Source organism: Scaptodrosophila lebanonensis, unplaced genomic scaffold, assembly GCF_003285725.1.
Source record: "Scaptodrosophila lebanonensis strain 11010-0011.00,11010-0021.00 unplaced genomic scaffold, SlebRS2 tig00001412-arrow-pilon, whole genome shotgun sequence".
Lineage (NCBI taxonomy): Eukaryota > Metazoa > Arthropoda > Insecta > Diptera > Drosophilidae > Scaptodrosophila > Scaptodrosophila lebanonensis.
Window position 1 is genome coordinate 5029236 of NW_022060739.1, and position 18873 is coordinate 5048108.

The 18873-nt window shown below is 35.3% G+C and overlaps 1 protein-coding gene across 4 annotated transcripts in view; it reads right to left on the minus strand.

Annotated features, from left to right (window-relative positions):
• The window catches only part of LOC115631959 (arf-GAP domain and FG repeat-containing protein 1), a 44225-nt gene that overhangs the window by 4329 nt on the left and 21023 nt on the right, over positions 1-18873 (minus strand). For 2 of the 4 annotated variants that reach the window (XM_030528822.1, XM_030528823.1), the window contains exons 2-4: positions 3690-4564; positions 643-1494; positions 122-358 (exon numbers count right to left, since the gene is read on the minus strand). In XM_030528822.1, coding sequence (XP_030384682.1) covers positions 122-358; positions 643-1494; positions 3690-4564 — 1964 coding nt within the window. Of the gene's footprint in view, positions 1-121; positions 359-642; positions 1495-3689; positions 4565-18636; positions 18742-18873 lie in introns of those variants that run through there. The other 2 variants (XM_030528821.1, XM_030528824.1) reach the window with 2 other exon arrangements.

The window sequence follows — 18873 nt, forward strand, 5'->3', positions numbered from 1 at the left end:
AATAACAGTGTTTGAATGTTGCTCATATTTTCTTCAAAGATAGGCAAGATAACTAAACTAACTATTGTTTATGATTCGATAGCTATATAGCATTCGTTTGTGACCCAATTGTTTAGCTTACCAGTGCCAAATAAGAAATCTGCGCAATTGACAGTGTGGGGTGTGGCTGCCTCCACTGCTGCGGCAGCTTCGCTGGCCTTGATTTCGCGCAGCTGCTCATCCAGATCCTTGAGCGCTGCATAGCGATCCTCGCTGGGCGCACTAATCCCCTTTGGGCTGTTGTTGTTGTTGTTGTTATTATTATTATTATTGTTGTTGTTGCTACCGTTCGACTTGTGGCCATTCTGCAGGGGCGCGCCTGTTAAAGAAATAAATACGAATATAATTAGTAAATCCTATAACAGTCATAATTGGGAGCAGTAAATTGAAAAGTTGGCAACTATAGTTAGAGGCAGCAAACAACGTTGGAATCGGTATATCGGCTATACTTATATACGAAATCAAGGCAATAAAACAACAACGCAAAATACAAGTAATGGCAAACGAGCACAGAAACTAAATGGCGAAGGAAACAAACAATCAACGGATTTAGGGAAGGAACCCAAAAACGAAATAAAACGTAACGAAACGAAACAAACTTACTCCACGTAAAGAAATCATGATTATTTGCATTTAAATTATTGTAACTCCAAACTGTGTTTATTGTCGTTGTTGTTGCTGTTGTTGCTGTCGTATCGGTTTCAGTTTCGCTGCCGTCTTGGGAAACGAGGCAATCATTTGAGAATGAATTGAAGACTTCAGCAGTTTCTGCGGCCTTTACAATGTTGGTGCTGTTGTTGTTGTTGCTGTTCTGCTCATTTAATAAATAAGGCAGAAATGGATTTAAAGGCGACAATGTTGCGAGTACTGTTGTTGTTGTTGCTGCTGTTGCCGCTGCGGCTTCTGTTGCTGTGGCAGCAATTGGTGGCTTGGCAGCTTCTTCGACAAAGTTGTTGGCGTAGCGATAACTGCAACTGGAGCCTATGGAGGAGCTGGATTGTGCATTGCTGAGCAAGCTATAAGGCTGTTGTTGTTGTTGTTGCTGCTGCTGCTTGGCACAGTTGCAAGTGCAGTTGCTGGCTGTGGTTGCTGCTGGTGCTGTTGCTGCTGTTGCTTCTGCTGTCGTTGGCCAAACGCTCCAAGCTTCAGGCATAGATGACCAACTGGTGTTGTCATTAAAATCAAATGGCTGTGGCCAGCAGTTTGTTGATTGTTGTTGTTGTTGTTGTTGTTGTGGGCGTGGCTGTGCCACAAAATCACTTTCAAATCTGGTTGCAAATTGTTGCGCCCCACCGCCCAGATAGATCTGATCGAATGGATCATTGAAATTTGGCGTGCTTTCGCTAAAGCTGTAAAAACTATGTCTGCTGTTGCCTCTGTTGTTGTTGTTGTTGCCATTGGCATTGATTTGGCCATTTTGCAAATTGCTTACACTATTAAGTTTATAATTCATTGCTAAGGCGCACAAAATAGTAATTGGTAGTGGTAGTGGTTGTTGTTGTTTAATTTTCAAAGCGCGCGCACGAAGAGAGAGAGAGGAAAAAAGTTAGGAAAATAAAGAAAAAAGTTGTTGGTAAATATTGAAAGGAAAGCAAAATAGACGAGACACACAAACATACATACTCGCACATACATACAATGCATACTTAATGCCATCGCAGCGCTTAAATAAAAGTTAAGTGCAGTGAAAATCAAAAAAGCAATCGCATAGCAAGGGAGGGAGTCAATCAAAAAATAAAATAAAATAAAACGTGTGCATTGAATTTTAATTGCATTTCTGTGTCTTTTTTTTTTCAATTTGTATGCCGGCTGAGAAATGCAAAGAAAGAAACTTGGCAGCAGAAAAACCATTATTGAACATTATTAGAAACAATTGACCTTAGGTGTGGTATGCATTTCAGTTCTGGGCTTGATTTTCAATTTAGTTGTCAAAGTTCCAAAAAGGCAAAAGTACTTAAGTGTAAATGTTTGCAAATAAAATATTAATTTAACTTAAACACTTTGCAGCTTAGAAGGGCAGAGAATGAAGCTATGCGGGACCTCTTTCTAAACAGATATAAAAACTCATTTGAAAAATAATCATTAATAAACAGAGGAATTAGATTGTAATGTATTTCTAACTAGATTAAAACAAAGTTCAATGAAGCAACCAGAAAATATTTACAACGCTCTTTGATATAACAATTGAACCATGGTGGAAACTTTTTCACAAAAGAAGAAAAATTTGTATGTTTTATTTAACTTTTAAGTATGCACTAAGGGCCTCAAAATTTGGTTATATTTTCTCGAAAGAAACAAGCATTCTTTCAAAGCAATTTGTACTTTTCTGTAGAAATATCAAAACATCGGTAAGAAAGACATTATTATTATTTTCTTTATCCTAATCATATCGTGGTCAGAACATAAATAATTAACAGGGACCGCAAATGATGATTATTTTTTTTTTTTTTTTTTTAACGATTTAATTTTGAGTTTTACTTTAAAAATTAACCAATAATCATTATTGATGAGCAAAAAATAAACCTTCTAAAATAATGATTATTCTTTGAGTTTTATTTTTTTGATCAAAAATAAAACTCAAGCTGAAATTTTGTCTGTTTCGTAAGGATTAAGGACAAAATTTATATATATCCTTAATCAGTGAGTAAAGGCGAACATTTTTAATTAATTAATTTTTAATTAACTAAATAATTAATTATTTTTTAAATCACAAATGCGAATGTATGTAACAGAGAGAAGAAGGCGTGGCTGACCCCAATTATTAATTAATGACTACTTACAATTTGTTAATTTGAAGTTATGAAATTATTGTACTGGCATTGGGTTTGGATATATTTAATCATATAAATGGAAACTCACATTTTGTTTTTAAAAAATTAAATAACCTTGGATTATTAACAATTTGTGATTGGCAAGTTTGCGTTATTTAGAAAACCATATTCATTTGCTTAGACAATTGTTGTGCGCCAATTAGCAGTGAGAAACTTGGGAGAAACTGAAAAGCTTTGGATAAATGGTGGAAAAGTGCTGATAAAGGGGTTCTGTTGTAAATTAGTTGCTAATTGTGACAACATATATATAAACGATATTATTTAAAATTGTATTTTTACTAAGACATTAATGCAGATACTTTAAGATAAAGTTAAATCGAATTTTCTATAAAAAACTTAGCTTGGTTGAAAAGGTGTACCCAAGCTCTAGTTGAGAAGCGTTTCAATATCATCTGTCAGCTCTAGAAGTACGGATATTTGAAGTAATTTTGCAAAACACGTTTCCTTCATAATTAACAGTGACTTTTCTTCTTCTTGAATTTCATCATGTTGGCCTTCATTTAACAAAAAACTGCAAACCTGTTCAACCGTCTTTGAAAATCAATGCAAGTTCAGGGAAATGTGCAAGAGTGTTTGAGAAATATATTGCAAATGCTGGCATGCATGCTTTGTTTTAATTAGTCGCGCAGAACAGAACGTGCATTATAACTTGACTGGGCTTTGAGGTGACCCTCCTCCTCCTGCCCACCCCGCCCCGACCATTAGCCTTTCCACTCTTGCGAATAGCTTCATTCTCGACCCTAATAAAAACTTATAATTAAGAGGCAGCAACTACAACAAGTCTATATTGCACGTTGCGCCCTGTTGCCACCAACCTACCAGCTGCATTGTAAATGGGCGCATGTTCAAAGTCCGCAAAGTTTTCCGTGCCATTGCCATTCATCATTTGTTGGTGTTGTTGTTGTTGTTGTTGTTGTTGCTGCTGTTGTTGTTGTTGTTGGAGTAGATGAGCCGCTCGTATGGGTTGCACCTTGGCATACCCATTGGTGGAGCTGACCGATGAAGCCGAGGACACCGCCGGCGAGCCGGTGGAACGTGCCGATGTCGCATCAAATATATTGGCTGTCCCGAAATCGGCAACAAAGTCCGTCTCGCCAGCAAATCCATTGCTGGCACAGCTGCTCGTATCCGAAAGGGCGCCCGTCGATGTGGAACCAGCACTGTTGAGGCTAGTCAGACCGTTTAGGCCGTTGGAAATATTGAATGCGGCATCGTGATGGCCATTGTGATGCTGATGGTTGTTCTGCTGGAGATGATGGTGTTGCGGCCGGCTAATGGCCGTGGACGAACTGGTGCCGTTGCTGGTGCCCTTGTGGAGGCCATTGGCCGAGGTTCGCTGTGCGGCAGGCGGCGTCAGATGAATGCTGGCATAGCCATTGCTGTTGCTGCCATTGTGATAGCCATTCTGCTGGCCATTTGCCGTGGCTGTGCTTGCTGAAGCCGACTTCAGGTTGACGGCATTGGGCAGCGATTTGAGAGGACTAGCTGGCTCCAGATAATAGCGTTTACGCTCATACTTATCGATCATGAGTTCGCGCTGATCCTGTTGATGTGCGGCACGCTTGGGATCCCACAGTCCCAGCCAGGTCTTGGCACACAACTCGTTGCCATGCGTTTTGAGAAAGTCGATCTCGTCCTGTGTGAATGTGGCCATCGAAATGGATTTGACACGATGTGGAGGCGTGAGGCCGCGACTGCAAGAAAATGCAAAAAAGAGAGAGGTGGTTAGACAACTGTGCAGTGTGGTTGGACTTTTACAATTTTCTGCTAACATTTAGTTCAACTTAACTTAAAAGCTATCAATTGGTTTGGCACCAATAGAGTGATTTTATTGTAAAGAAGACTATTCACTCTATTTTATTAAGGGTTTGCGGTTTGCTGAAATTTGCCAAATCCAATCCGCTGCTAGCTAACGTGCTTCCAATATTGGTGAGCAATGAACTTGCGATTAATAATTTGGATGAGCAATCTAATGGTGGGTGCAAGCCAGCCAACCAGTGCCGGTGGCATAATTTTGGCAATTGGGTGAAATTTCAAATGGAATTAGAACTACAATTTAATGACTACAAGCATAGAAGAAGAACTTTAATTTATGTGCCAGCCACTGACTCGAACCCAAACAAAAAGTGTGATCAAATTAAATCCATGTCCATGAGCACGCAAAATATATCTGCATTTTAAGCGCGAAAATATATTAATAGACCTCCACGCCTATTAGTGACACGGAGCTACAGTCTGAACTGCAATAAGGAACAAGTTAAGATTCAATATTTAAGCTTAAATGGCGACCCCAACGAAGGCATAATCAATCTAGAAAATAGGACTCGGAAACTCTCATAAAAGAGGAACCTTGGCAATATTTTATCTAAAACGAAAACCCGAAACCAGACACAATTCGAAATCTGTATCGCGCTTGGACAGTTGGAACACTAAATAGGTGTAGATGCCATCCAACTAATCGAACCTGTCCCTAGCAGGTTTGGTTAACATAATAGAAGACTTCAAAATCGTCACAATAGATGTATGTTTAAATGGAGTTTTCTGTAAAAAGCAACCTAAAACGTTTATAGAGGGCTGAAGAATATAAATGAATGCAGATCAGAATCAACTAATCGAACCGAACCAGTTACAAAACAAGAGCCTTTGGTTCACAAATAGAAAAACCCAAAGCAGGCACAATTGAAAGCGGGTCTAAAATACTCCTTAAAAAGCAACCTTCAACAGTTAAAGAGAACTGCAAATAACTTAACCGATTTCAAAACAATATTTTATTTTCAAAGTGGAACTCAAAACAGACACAATTGAGAAACAATTGGGAATGGGTCTGGAATATTCATTTAAAAACAACCTTAAACGGTTATAAAGGCCTGCAAATAACTTAACCGCAGAGATTTTTTAAATAATAATTCATTGAAAACAAGGAACCAAAAGCAGGCACAATGGATCTCAATTGGGAATGGGTATGGAATACTCATTTGAAAAAAAAACCTTAAACGGTTATAGAGAACTGCAAATAACTTAAGCGAACCGGTTTTTTAAAAACTATTTCATTGAGAACAAGGAACCAAAAACAGTCATAATAGATCTCAATTGAAAATGGCTCTGAAATTCTCTTTAAAAAGCAACCTTCAACAGTTATAGAGAACTGCAAATAACTTAACCGCACCGAACCGAACCGATTTCAAAACAATATTTTATTGTTAAAGTGGAACTCAAAACCGACACAATTGACATCCCATTGGGAATGGGTCTGGAATACTCATTAAAAATCAACCTTAAACGTTAATAGAGAACTGAAGCAGTTAAATGATTTTAGTTACGAAACACCTAACCGAACGGTTTCAAAACCAGAGGCCTTGGCTCACATTATATGCCAATATGTTAGTAAGAACGACGAACCCGAGCCAGGCACAATAGATGGATGTAAATTGGAATTGTGTGATTATTGTTATTGAATGGGAATTCCGATGTTGAAGTTTTCCGTGCTGAATGCTGTCTGCCCAGCACATTACCGGAGCGCACCAACTAATTGAATTATAAGCGCATTAATAGTTGATAATGACAAATTATATAAGCACATACAAGTAGTACTTAGGTGCACTCTGTCTGTCTGTCCGTCTGTCTCTCTGTGTATGTATGTGTGTGTGTGTGTGTATATTTCCCATTAAGTGACAAATTAGATTTATGTATTCAAGTCGTCTGCTCCGACTATTAGAGTCAATTAGATGCGCTAATTTAATAAATGGTAAATGGTATTTACGTTCTGGTCAATCCTATTGCCTGCTTTTTGAAAAAAAGCTCCACTTCAAGCTGAAATAAAATATCAAATACCACAGCCCACACCTACACTAGTCGTAAAGCGATCTTGGATGCACTCCCCGAACCCCCCACCACCCGTTGGCCATAATGCTCGTAAGTATTGGCCAGTAAATCATTTTTGCCAGCACGTTTGAAGCTTCGCTATCCACTCTGCTGGTTTTGGTGCTTGGGGCTGGTTTGAGGCACTGAAGCGTTCATGTGAAACGTCCAGTTTCTTTATACATACTTACTATATAGCTACACGAGTATACTGTATTTGTGTGTTTGTAGGTACGACTATACAATGCTGATGTTGTTGCTGTGCTCATTTAGTTTGGAAATTCATGAAAAACTGAAATTAGCTGCAGCGGCAACAACAACAACAACAACAAAGGCAGCTGCTTAGGCAAATTTGCTGGAATAATTTTCAGCGTTTGTAGTTTTGCTATTTTCGGCTTTCATTTCAATGTTTTCTCTTTCCGCGTATCTCACTAGTACTTGGTTTTTCCTTTGCCGGCTTCCACGGCTGCTCTAATTGCCAGCACTCGAACCAAACACGAAGAAGAAAATCAAAAATTCGAGCAAGGCCAGTCGCTAGCAACAAAATGAAATTCGCACAATATTTGATATTTAACGCCCTTGGCATGTTGGCAGCCAAGCCAATTGTTGCTGTTGTTATTGCCCGACTTTATGTCTGGGTGTCAGTGTGAGCCGATTTATAGGGCATTATATGATAGCTGATAAATGTGTTTATATGTCACTGACATGCTTTGATGCCAACTACTAATGGCATTTGTCAAATGTACATATACATATACTATATAGTATTCACGAGTATATAGAAATCAATTATGTATGTAGAACACACAATTTGCCGAGCATTTTCAATCAAATATTTAAGCATTTTCAGCCACCATTCAAAAGTTAATGCATTTTTTACGAACATCTACACAAGCGAAATAAATTTACAGCATTTGAGAGACAAGTTGTCGCTCGTAAACCTATTTATGCAGATGACGTGAAACTAATTCTATCTTCTTTTTTTGTTTATTACATTATTCTGCCTGAAGTCTTGGTTTGTTCCAAGTGTATGTTTTCATAGAAATAGGTCTCTATTAGTCATGCAGACGATTGCCAAAGACGATTGTAGTACTTTTTGGTGCCAAATCGAATTTCAATCTTTGCCTTTCAACTACTATGGTCAGAGATATGTATTTGTTAATTATTGCTGGAAAGAATTAATTGATGGCCAACTTCCTTACACTTTCTTTGTACATCCTGTGCTGGAATTCTGTTCTGTTCGCGGGTTAGAAAGCACCAGAAACGTATAGAATCGGTCTTTTGTCTGCTCTCCATGCATTCCAATCTCCGTTTCTCATTCTACTCCAGCCTGCTTTTTCTTTTAAATCTTCCATCATCTGTCCTTTTCATAGTTTTTCTATCACATAGTAACATAAAATATACAGAATATACATACAGAGTCTTCTAAACTAAGCAAACCGCTTTTCATCGAATAAAATATTGAATAATTTTTGGTCATTATGTTTAACAATGGGGAGCAAAAAAAAAACATTCAAAATTAGTTAACTTTATTTTAAGTATATGTTTTGTATAATAACTCTTATTGATCTGATATCATGAATGTCTTGTTTGTAAAACAGAGAGTTTCTTTCATATACGAGTAGACTATTTACTTTATTTTCGGTTTTACACGCTCCCGATTCCCTTTAACAATTGCTCCTCAGCCTTCTGTATCAATCTTAATCTTAAATCTAATTTATTATACATGATATTGCAACCATATGTTCATTGAGAATATGTTAGTACATTGCAACCAAAACGTGGTTCGTTTATAATTTATTTTAGCATTGGAATTCAAATGCTTCAGTTAATTGATTAGAATCTAATCATTAGATTATAATCTTTAGTCAAATAATCAAAAGCATGATTGGCAATTTACAAATCAAATGAAATTTAAAACTAAAATAAAATTCGTTCTTCTGTCATTTCCTTTAACGTTGAATTCCTAATTTATTTCTCACTTATTGAATAATATCAGCACTCGATAATCTTATTTCATTAAAAAAAATATATATATATTAGCAAATCATTTTATGTACAGCATAAATGAAATATAATAAACACAATAACTTAGTAATTTAATAAAATGACTAAATAAAATGTAATGTAAAAGCCTTTGCAACCATAAATGTACAACTTCGCATTCTTCTGTTGATAGTTGAAGCTTGGGAAGTAGAGCCTCTTTTTGAGCCCAGTTCATTTTCCCCCCTGTATAGTACATAGAAACATTAATAAACCCATTCAGTTTTGAGGGTATTGCCTTTAAAGGTATTTCTAAAGAGCTAACAGCTTTGCTATCAAATTCCAATGCATACGCTCCCTTGATGGACAAGAGGGCTTGGCCAGAGATCCGGGTTCACGGTCTCAGTAGAATTCATTGCGCTGCTCGCTTTGATTGAATATTGCCACAAAGGCTGTGGGGCAGCATAATGGCGAATTGATTCAATTACAGTTTCCCACAAGATGTGGCAGCTGCAGTCTATACATTTGTTGTTGTTGTTGTTGTTGTTGCAATTGCCTTATGTGAAGTCGTAGATAGATTGCTTTATAAAGTTCAGCTTATGTACATGGAATAAAAAATGCGCTTTTCAACTTGCCAGCTGTTTAACACTTTTCTTTCTTTGCCACAGCAACAACATTTTTGAGGCACTTCCGCCATCAGTTAAATGAGCTGTAAAAGAAGAAAACTTGAACGGAAACAGGCACTAAACAACAAAATGGAGCAACGGCCACAACAACAACAACATTTACTGTGAATTCAGTCAAGCAAGCGGCAATTTGATGCCAAACACTGCTGACTGCGGATGAACGCATTGGACAAGTTGCAGCAGTTGGGCCAGTTTCAAGATTGGCCCGACCAGGCTAACACCACCACTACTACCACTACTACAACAACAAAACAGCCAGTTAACCATGCCGCCTTATAGTTGCTGTAAGTAGAGGTATGTAGTATGCGAGTCTGTTTGTAAGCAAGCAGCCAGGCTGCCAGGCAGCCATGCAGGCAAGCAGGCAAGCACTTTTGCAGTTAGTTATGTCGGCAATGAATGATGCTTAGCCAAGTTTGTAGCACCACTAAGGCAGCTGCTAACTACACACGCAAACAAAATTACAAGCATACATATAGGCACAGCCCTAGTCACTTAAATAGGTATATTACACAAAACAGCCAAGTAATTCTAAGCTAAATATCCGCAAGTACAACTAATATTCGTCCCCCAACCATAAATACAGGCATTATCATCCAGCTGGGCGCTCTGAAGTCATATAACTAGGCCCAAAGAAGCTGTATAATTCGACCCAAATGGGTAAAAAATGCTAATCGAGTTTAGTCTGCGGTAATTTTTTCACAGAAAGGTTTACAATCTGACCATGCAAATTTGTAAAATTAAGGACCATTTACTTTAAAATGGTTTATTTGTGTTGCCTTAAAATTATCATCTAGCTGGGCGCTCTGAAGTCAGATAACTAGGTTCAATGAAGCTGTACAATTCGACCCAAATGGGTACAAATTGCTGATCGAGTTAGGTTTGCTGTAATTTTTTCAAAGAAAGGTTTACCAGGAAAATTTGTAAAATTCAGGACCATTTACTTTAAAATGCTTTGTTTGTGTTGCCTTAAAATTATCATCCAGCTGGGCGCTCTGAAGTCATATAACTAGGCCCAAAGAAGCTGTATAATTCGACCCAAATGGGTAAAAAATGCTAATCGAGTTTAGTCTGCGGTAATTTTTTCACAGAAAGGCTTACAATCTGACCATGCAAATTTGTGAAATTAAGGACCATTTACTTAAAAATGCTTTGTTATTGCCTTAAAATGGAAATTAACCTTGCTGTGGCTAGTTGGCGAAGTTAGTAGCAACGGATATCTAGGGAAATAAGTAGCTATATCTTAAAATTTACTGTGTAGCCACAAATGGTTTTCATCGATTAATATAAAACAAAAATTCTTTTATAATGGCTCAAAAATATTATTATTAATATTAGCAAATCAGTCCTAGCTGTGTGTGACTGAAAAAGAAGATGCGAATATAGATATATTTAAAAACCTTTGATTTTGAATTAATCGTTTAACAAAATGAAAAGCCAATACTTTGAAGTTTGATAAAATGCTGCTTTTAAAGCAATGGAAACTTTGCTTAATACAATTAACACGTGTATTTATTTAATTAATGAAGGTCACATTGCATTGTACAAGTAAAATAAAATATTTAAAATATTATTATTACAAACAAATATTGTTATGTTTCTCTTTCAATGAAATATTTGGGAAAGAGCAACGCAGCGATGTTTATTGCTTATTGAAATGCTATTTAAAAGCTATTTTAAAATAAATATTAAAATCGCTAAAATACATTTCCAGCTGCATAATGAAATCAACTATTTTTGTTTGAACTACTTATTAATTGAAGCACATATATTTGATTATTAGGCGGGTGTATCTAATCAAATGGGCTGGCACTGTACACACACACACGCACACACATCCACACCCACTTTGTATGCTGCAGTGGAATAAAAAGAAGAAGAAGCAGCAGAAGCCGCATCTAAGTGCAATCCTCGTCACATATGCGGCTGATGGCCATGGCAAAACTATTTTTGAAACGAGACTTGGTCGCTCGCAGCCAGAAGCGACAACAACAAGAGTGGCTACGAAAACTCAGTAAGCGGCTGTGCCCAACATACTTGTTCATATGTATGTATGTGTGTTTGTACATATATTTGGTATTCTCAGGCATACACACACTCACACAACACACACTCAAAGACAAAGTTGTCGGCTTTGACGCTGGCTGTGTTTAACAAACTCAGGCAAGTAGAAAGTGAAAGTTGCACTTAACTAACATTTAACTCTATTGCTGGCAAACGCTGGCTTGGTAAATGCTTTTTGGGCCAATCACCGCACTCGAGAGACGAAGACAATGACATGTTTATGGCTTTCAATTCATCAGTGAGTGACGCGCTTTTGTGTCTTAATATTAGCATTTAAATGTTAATTAAAATGTAATGTAGGTAGGCAAATAAACAAACAAAGTTATATACTATATATATATATATATAGTTGAGTGAGCATTGCAGATGTGTACAACATATGCTAATTTGAAAAGGCACATATGCAAATTTTCAACCATACTCGAAGCGCCACAACAAGCTCTGCAAAATAACTCTACAATGCTGATGAGCATTTGAATTTTTGGTTAAATTCGAGTGCAAAAAAGCTTCAAAATAAAAGGTGTCTTTTGCGAAAGAAGAAATTAAAATGTTGAAGTGAAAAACAAAGAAAATAAAAATGATTCAATGGTTTAATATTTCTGCGAATGTTCACAAAACAAAACATTAAATGCAAAACGAAAAATTTGAATGACCCTTTAAGCAAAACATAGCCCAGAAATGGAAATATATAAAGGAAAATGCCAAGAGAGGATCGTTACAAGTTCCATAATTGGTCCATTTTGCCAAGAGTTCGACTATATACGACAGAAAACTGAACCTGAGTACAATTTTTTTAAATATAATAATAAGAAAGAATTTACAGGAGTTACAAAAGTTAGAAAACGAACCGAAAATCAACCAACTGATTTGAAATAAACAGCCAAAAGCTGCTCCTTAATGAGACTTTATTATTATTATTATTTAATGCATTAAAAAAAATTAATTTGTAGCTCTTTACTTAATTATTTAAAAATTCCAAAGTTAAATTTCAAAGTTTCCGGTTTTAATTTACCTTTATCCAAGACCTTCTAAAGCTTTGCCTACACTATTTTTTTAAAACAAATATTAGATCTACTATTTGATACTCAAATATTTAACATCAATATTAGTTTTAGTATGTTTTGTTAGCGTTTTAAAACTACTACATAACTGCTTTCAGCTGAGCTAACATAAACAAAACACTAACTTTGTGTAAGCTTTGTTGGATCAAACATAATGGAATATAAACCTTAATTGAAAAGACGTAAAAAATGCTCTATATTTTATTTTCAGAATATTTTGTTTGTATCCTCTAGAAATTTTCAAAATATAAAGAAAGAAAACAAGGCTTCCGGGGGGTTTGAACTATTTTTGTAAATACATTTTTGTGGATTGTATAGTAGGTGGCTCGGATCCAGTAATAGTTCAACGACTGTAAGCGATTGGCCGGCAACATCCAGTGTGCCTTGAGATGTCTGTTCAAATGAATGTCAGTCGAGTCGTATCCAAAAAAGATTCTCATGCGTGTCTTTATCGTGAGAGACTCTTCAATATTTCACTGATTTGGTCTTAAAAACTATTCTATAATTAAGCAAATTTTATACTTAATTGTTACCTTTTTAATATAAAACTTTTCCATCAAACTCCTACAAACAATAATTTTGTAATACTAGATATTACTTTTTCCTTTTCTCTATAAACAATTTTGTCTTCTCCGCTAAAAGCAATATAATAGTGACATTTTTTATTTACTTGATAATAATTAACATTACTCATACGTTTCGCAGCAAACTAGAGCCAATGAGCAGTTTCTTTGAATGCCACTTTGATAAATGATCTTTTTTAATCGAATGCAGCTGATCAGTGATCTCATGATCATGGATCAAGGTAAGCAGCTCTTCAATTTTTTGGAGATATTCCATAGAAAATATTATGATGTGTATCAATGAACCGAGTACCCTGTTTTACATTGCAGTATTTGCATTGTCAGAGCCATTTATTTATTTCGCACACCTTTGTACACACATGTGTGTGTGTGTGTGTGTGGATTGCATCGTACATCGTGCCGAGAAACAAATACAATGCTTGTTTACATGCGGCTTAAAAGTGTGTCAAAGCATTTGCAAACTTGCAATACGGACCCAGACCCAACCCAATCCAACCCAGACCAGCCCAAAACCAGCCCAGACCCAGCATGCATACAAGTACATACATAGGTGCATGTACGTGATATACATATGTACATATGTGTACCTACATATGCAATGAGCTTTGCCAAAGTACAATTGAAAATTGCTAACGAGCTTGCCAGAGAGACGAGACAAAGCGACTAGCAGGCAGTGCCCCGAGCCAAGTGTACTAAGTGGACTCTGGTACATACCTATGTATGTATGTATGTATGTGTGTGTGTAGAAATGTGATTTTGTTCGCATGTATTCAGTCCCACATTCACACATTGATTCACTCAGTTACTCATTCACTCACTCAGTACCTCACTCGCGGTTCAACTCACATGCAAACCTATTTTGGGGCGGCACAAATGATACTCAAAATATACTCTTCTAGTACTCCCTGATAAATGAATATATACTCGTAAGTAGTTATAATAATATGATACTCAAAATATACTCTTGGGGTACACCCTGATAAATTAATATATATATATATACATATGAATGAATATACTCGTAAGTATTTCTAATAATATGATACTCAAAATATAATCTTCGGGTACACCCTGATAAATGAATATATACTCGTAAGTATTTCTAATAATATGATACTCAAAATATACTCTTGTAGTACACCCTGATAAATTAATATATACTCGTAAGTACTTCTAAGTAAGTATCTGCGTCAAAAATCTTTTCGTATCTGAAAGCAAATACAACAAAAAGCGCAGTCAGTCGCCAAACAGCTGGCGAATGCGAACTCTCGTACTAGGCACAAGTCGATACAAAATTAAAACAAATACTATGCTAACAAAAGCCGCATTCATACTCACATACAACGACACATACATATATATATATATATATAAGTATACATAAAGCTTCGCTTAGCTAACGTACCCTGCGCGCAGGGGTACGATGATTTCGTCATAACATTTGCGAAACATGACGGCATTAGGCAGATTATTGCAGCGAATTTCGTTCAAAAATATGCTTTGAAATCGTTAATATTGCCTTTAATGTTTAGTAATTAGTGTCTTACTTGTAATTAAGAATGTATGTAGCATTGAGAATTGAACAAATTTTAATTAAGACTATAATCGATGTTGATGCTTCCGTCACATTGGACTGTTATTGATAATATTATATATTCAACTTGATAATGAATGTCTTATCTAAAAATATCGGATTGACTATTTCAAAATCTCTGTATTAGGATTTATTATGTTGCAAACGTCATTTAAATGTATATTGTACATTTTATTTAACATAGTTCTTATTAGGTTCAAAATCTCTTCTCTTCTCATGCAACAAAATTATTCATTATTTTAGCTTCAAATATGTTTGTTCTATAAATCTTCTTATTGGCTTGAATCGTCTTTAATTATCTTATTAGCATGTAGTTGCAAAAAGTATCTCGAACGCACGGTTTTATTCTGACTATCTTTAAACGTTCAGTAGAAATATTTCGAAACCTTTGTAATAGACATTATTCCTGTATCGGACGATTTTCTTTTGTTCAACATCTTATGGGATTAGGAAGAGTAGCTAATGTCGGCTTACAACCCATAATAATGAGCCAACAAACAAAATATATTCTAAAGTTTATCTGAATTTTAAAAATATCCAAAAGCGTTCTCTCATTAACTTCCTACTGTATTGGTTGATTTAATGGATAACGAATATATTTCTTTCTTCATTTCGTTGTGTTTATTTCTAGAAATACATAAATTTATTCTTATATATTTTATTTCCTTTATTGAATGTACGTTACTACCACTAAAATATATTTAATATTAAAAAATAAACAATTGCTCAATTTAAGAAAAGTCCACAATTGCACAAAAAACGCAAATTAATTTATAATGTCAAAGTTTTTCTTGACTTTAAAAGAGTATTTAGGATTCGCCTTTGTTGACTAGCCATTTATTCTGTCTTATAGTATTTATTTATTTGTGTTTTGTTTGCTGCCACAAAGTGCAAAACTTGTTTTTTGTGCGCATTTTGTGCACATAGCGCAAAAAATAGAAACAAAGAAATGTTAAACTTGTTGAATAATAAGTAATGGCAAAAAAGCACTCACAAAGATAAATGGAAGAAAACAAAAGTGAATACAACACATGAGGCCAAAAGTACTATTTTGTAAGCAACTAATTTTGCAACTGCAAAATAAGTAAGCACTATGCTATAGTATAAATTTTTTGCAACTCGACCTACCACATTACGCTTTTCATTGTTCGATTAATTTACAGAGCGAGGCGCGCTTGCTGAGTTAACTGAGTTGGGAAATTTACGCTACAAAAATATGTATGTATATCTAAAGAATATACAAAAACCTATTTACACCCCCAACTACAATTCCTCCGACATAACCCTAACTCTAAAAAATTATTTTACTCTTAAACAAGCGTCTCGATTCAATCAAACATCCTATTGGTACCAGCAAAGCAACGCCGACAATTTATCTTTCCTTGACCTGTACAATAACAATCCGCAAAACTTCCTATCAAGAACAGAACAAATAAAACTTAATAGAATTCGCCTTGGACATACCGCATTAACACACACACATTTCATGGACCAAACTCTATAAAAACACTGCCCTTTCTGCAATAACGCGCTAATAAACATTGCACATATCCTCAGCTCAAGCCCCACACTTCTACCATATATATTATCTATTTTCCCAAACATTAACATAACTCCAAACTCATATTTAAATATTTAAAAGCCACAAACATTTACCACAAAATCTAAACCCAATCCCCATACATATGTATTCCTACTTTTTTCTTTAACACTGTAAAATGTACATACAAAGTTAGCTGGAGGCCCTAGTAGCCATTGCTAGCATAATTCTCTTCTATTAGTTTTAAGATTTTAATCTTAAGTTAGCATTATATAAATAAATAAAAATAAATACAAAAACCTTTTGATATCTTTCTAATATCAATTGTTATTGTATGTATGTATTGTTGAAAGAAAGTCTATTAATTAGTTGGACAAATATATTATTAAGAATCAAACCTTTCTTCGCCACCTAACAATGTTTCTTAAGAACAATGCTCTTATAAGCAAACGGACAAGAACAAATCTTTTGTATATAATTTACAATTTTAATGTATAATATCAGATAGTAGCTTAGAACTTTTAAACGGATCGAAGGTAAATCAAGCGGGAAGTTCAAAAATGTTAGCCACTACTAGCGGAAGGGCAAATAATATTCCCCCACGGGGTCGGAGGCGTTAATTAGATATTATTGTAATTTTATTAGATTTCTCCTTCTTAGGCTTTTCTAGCTTATAAGATGCTTTTTGTAATTTTGATATATTTTCCTGCTATATTGACAATCAATGTTTGTTGACATAAATAAATAAAAACAAATAAAAAAAGTTCCTACGGGATCTTTACTAACATTAAACAAATTCCAAAAAACATTCATAAAAAGCATTACTTAAATTCTCAGTCCAAATAAGTTCAATACCTCTATAAGTGCAACACAAAAGAAATGCAAAATCAGTTCTATTACTAGCTTTTATCACTGAAATGCTTTCCAATTCTTACCCAGTTAAAACAGCGCCTAATCAATTTATAAGCAGAGGTAATGCCTTTGTCTACATTTCAAACTGACAAAATAATGCTCAAGAAATTCCAACAAATAAGACTCGGTTAACAAATTGAATAAACAAAAATATAGCGTAGTATTCAGTGTGCCATTCTACAGATAAGATTGCAAAAAACATGGCATACGTGACTATAAGGTGAAGCAATAAAATATTACATTGGTATCTTCTGATATCAGACAATGCTTATGGTGTCTCTTTGTTAAACACCGAGGGGTATTTCTAATCACAATTGTAGCTTTCAACTTCAACAATTATTACCTTTCCGTTATGAAGAGAAATTTCAAATTTGTTTAAGAAACACCCACACAAATATCTCTGGGAATACAAAATACGCCCACGCATTTACTATTCTTATAAGCACATCATAAATTTCATCTGACTCATGCATCTTCTGAAGAATTCCAAAAGTATGAAAGAGCATTCGCACTCAACAACAATTATGTTTACAAGTATTCCTATGTGTGTGTTCTGTTCAGCAGACAACAATTAGTCAGTTTCAGAGGCAAAGACCCTGCACCCAAGTCCCCCTAATTTCAATTTAATTAAAGACATAAAGCAGAGTGTAATAACTTTGTCAGCATCGAATGTGCCGCTAATGGCTTAAATGCACTTTTGAACTTTTCACTCGAGAAACGCCAACTCTTGTTAAAGAAAGAATAAAAGTTTCTCAACTGGGGTAGTGAGGATGAAGAAACAAAACCAGCAGAGAGAATTCACCTTGAACTTTATTCACTTGAAAATGTTGACAGAATTTTCCCGCTTTCTAATCTGATATCTCCAGTTATATGGTTAGCAATTATTTAGCAACTTCGCATCTTAATACTAATACTTGATTTTCCATATTTTTAAGAAGTAGGAGCAGCAGAGTCCTTGAATAAATTCTTATTCTCCAAAACTAGCAGAGAATTCAGCTCGAACTTTATTTGCTGGAAAATGTTGACAGAATTTCCCCGCTTTTTAATCTGATATCTCTAGTTATATGGCTAGCAATTACTTACTTACTTTGCGTTTTATTTCAAATACTTGATTATCCATATTTTCAAAATGTAGAAGAGACATCTAAGAACTGCAGAGTCTTTGAGTAGAAGGCAATTAATTTTACAATTATTCTCTAAAACTAGCAGAGAATTCTCTGAAACTTTATTCGCTGTGACAATGGTGAAAAAATTTCCCCGCTTACTAATCTATCCCTACTTATATGGCTAGCAGTTCTTTATATACTTTGCATCTAAAAACTAATACTTGATTATCCCTATTTTCAAAATGTAGACGAGACGTCTAAGAACAGCAGAGCCGTTAAATAGTAGGCAATAAATTCTGCAATAATTCTTCAAATTTAAAACATTATTTATTTTCCCCGTCTCTGCTTATTGCAGACTTTGTAAAATAATAAATAACTTACTTTGGCTCCTCAGCAGGACAAAGGCCCATTTTAATAGGAAAAAAAATCCGGTACTTATAATTTTCAATTCAAGGCAATGCGAGCTGCTCCAAGCTCTGATCGAAACTAAACTGATGCGACAGAAATTCGCATCAATTGGCACAGAATACAATATTGAAAATGCGTTTTAATAAATTGATTCTATGTAGACAGCAATTTGTTAGCGATAAGTGGAAGTCAAGGGGCGTTGTTATGGCT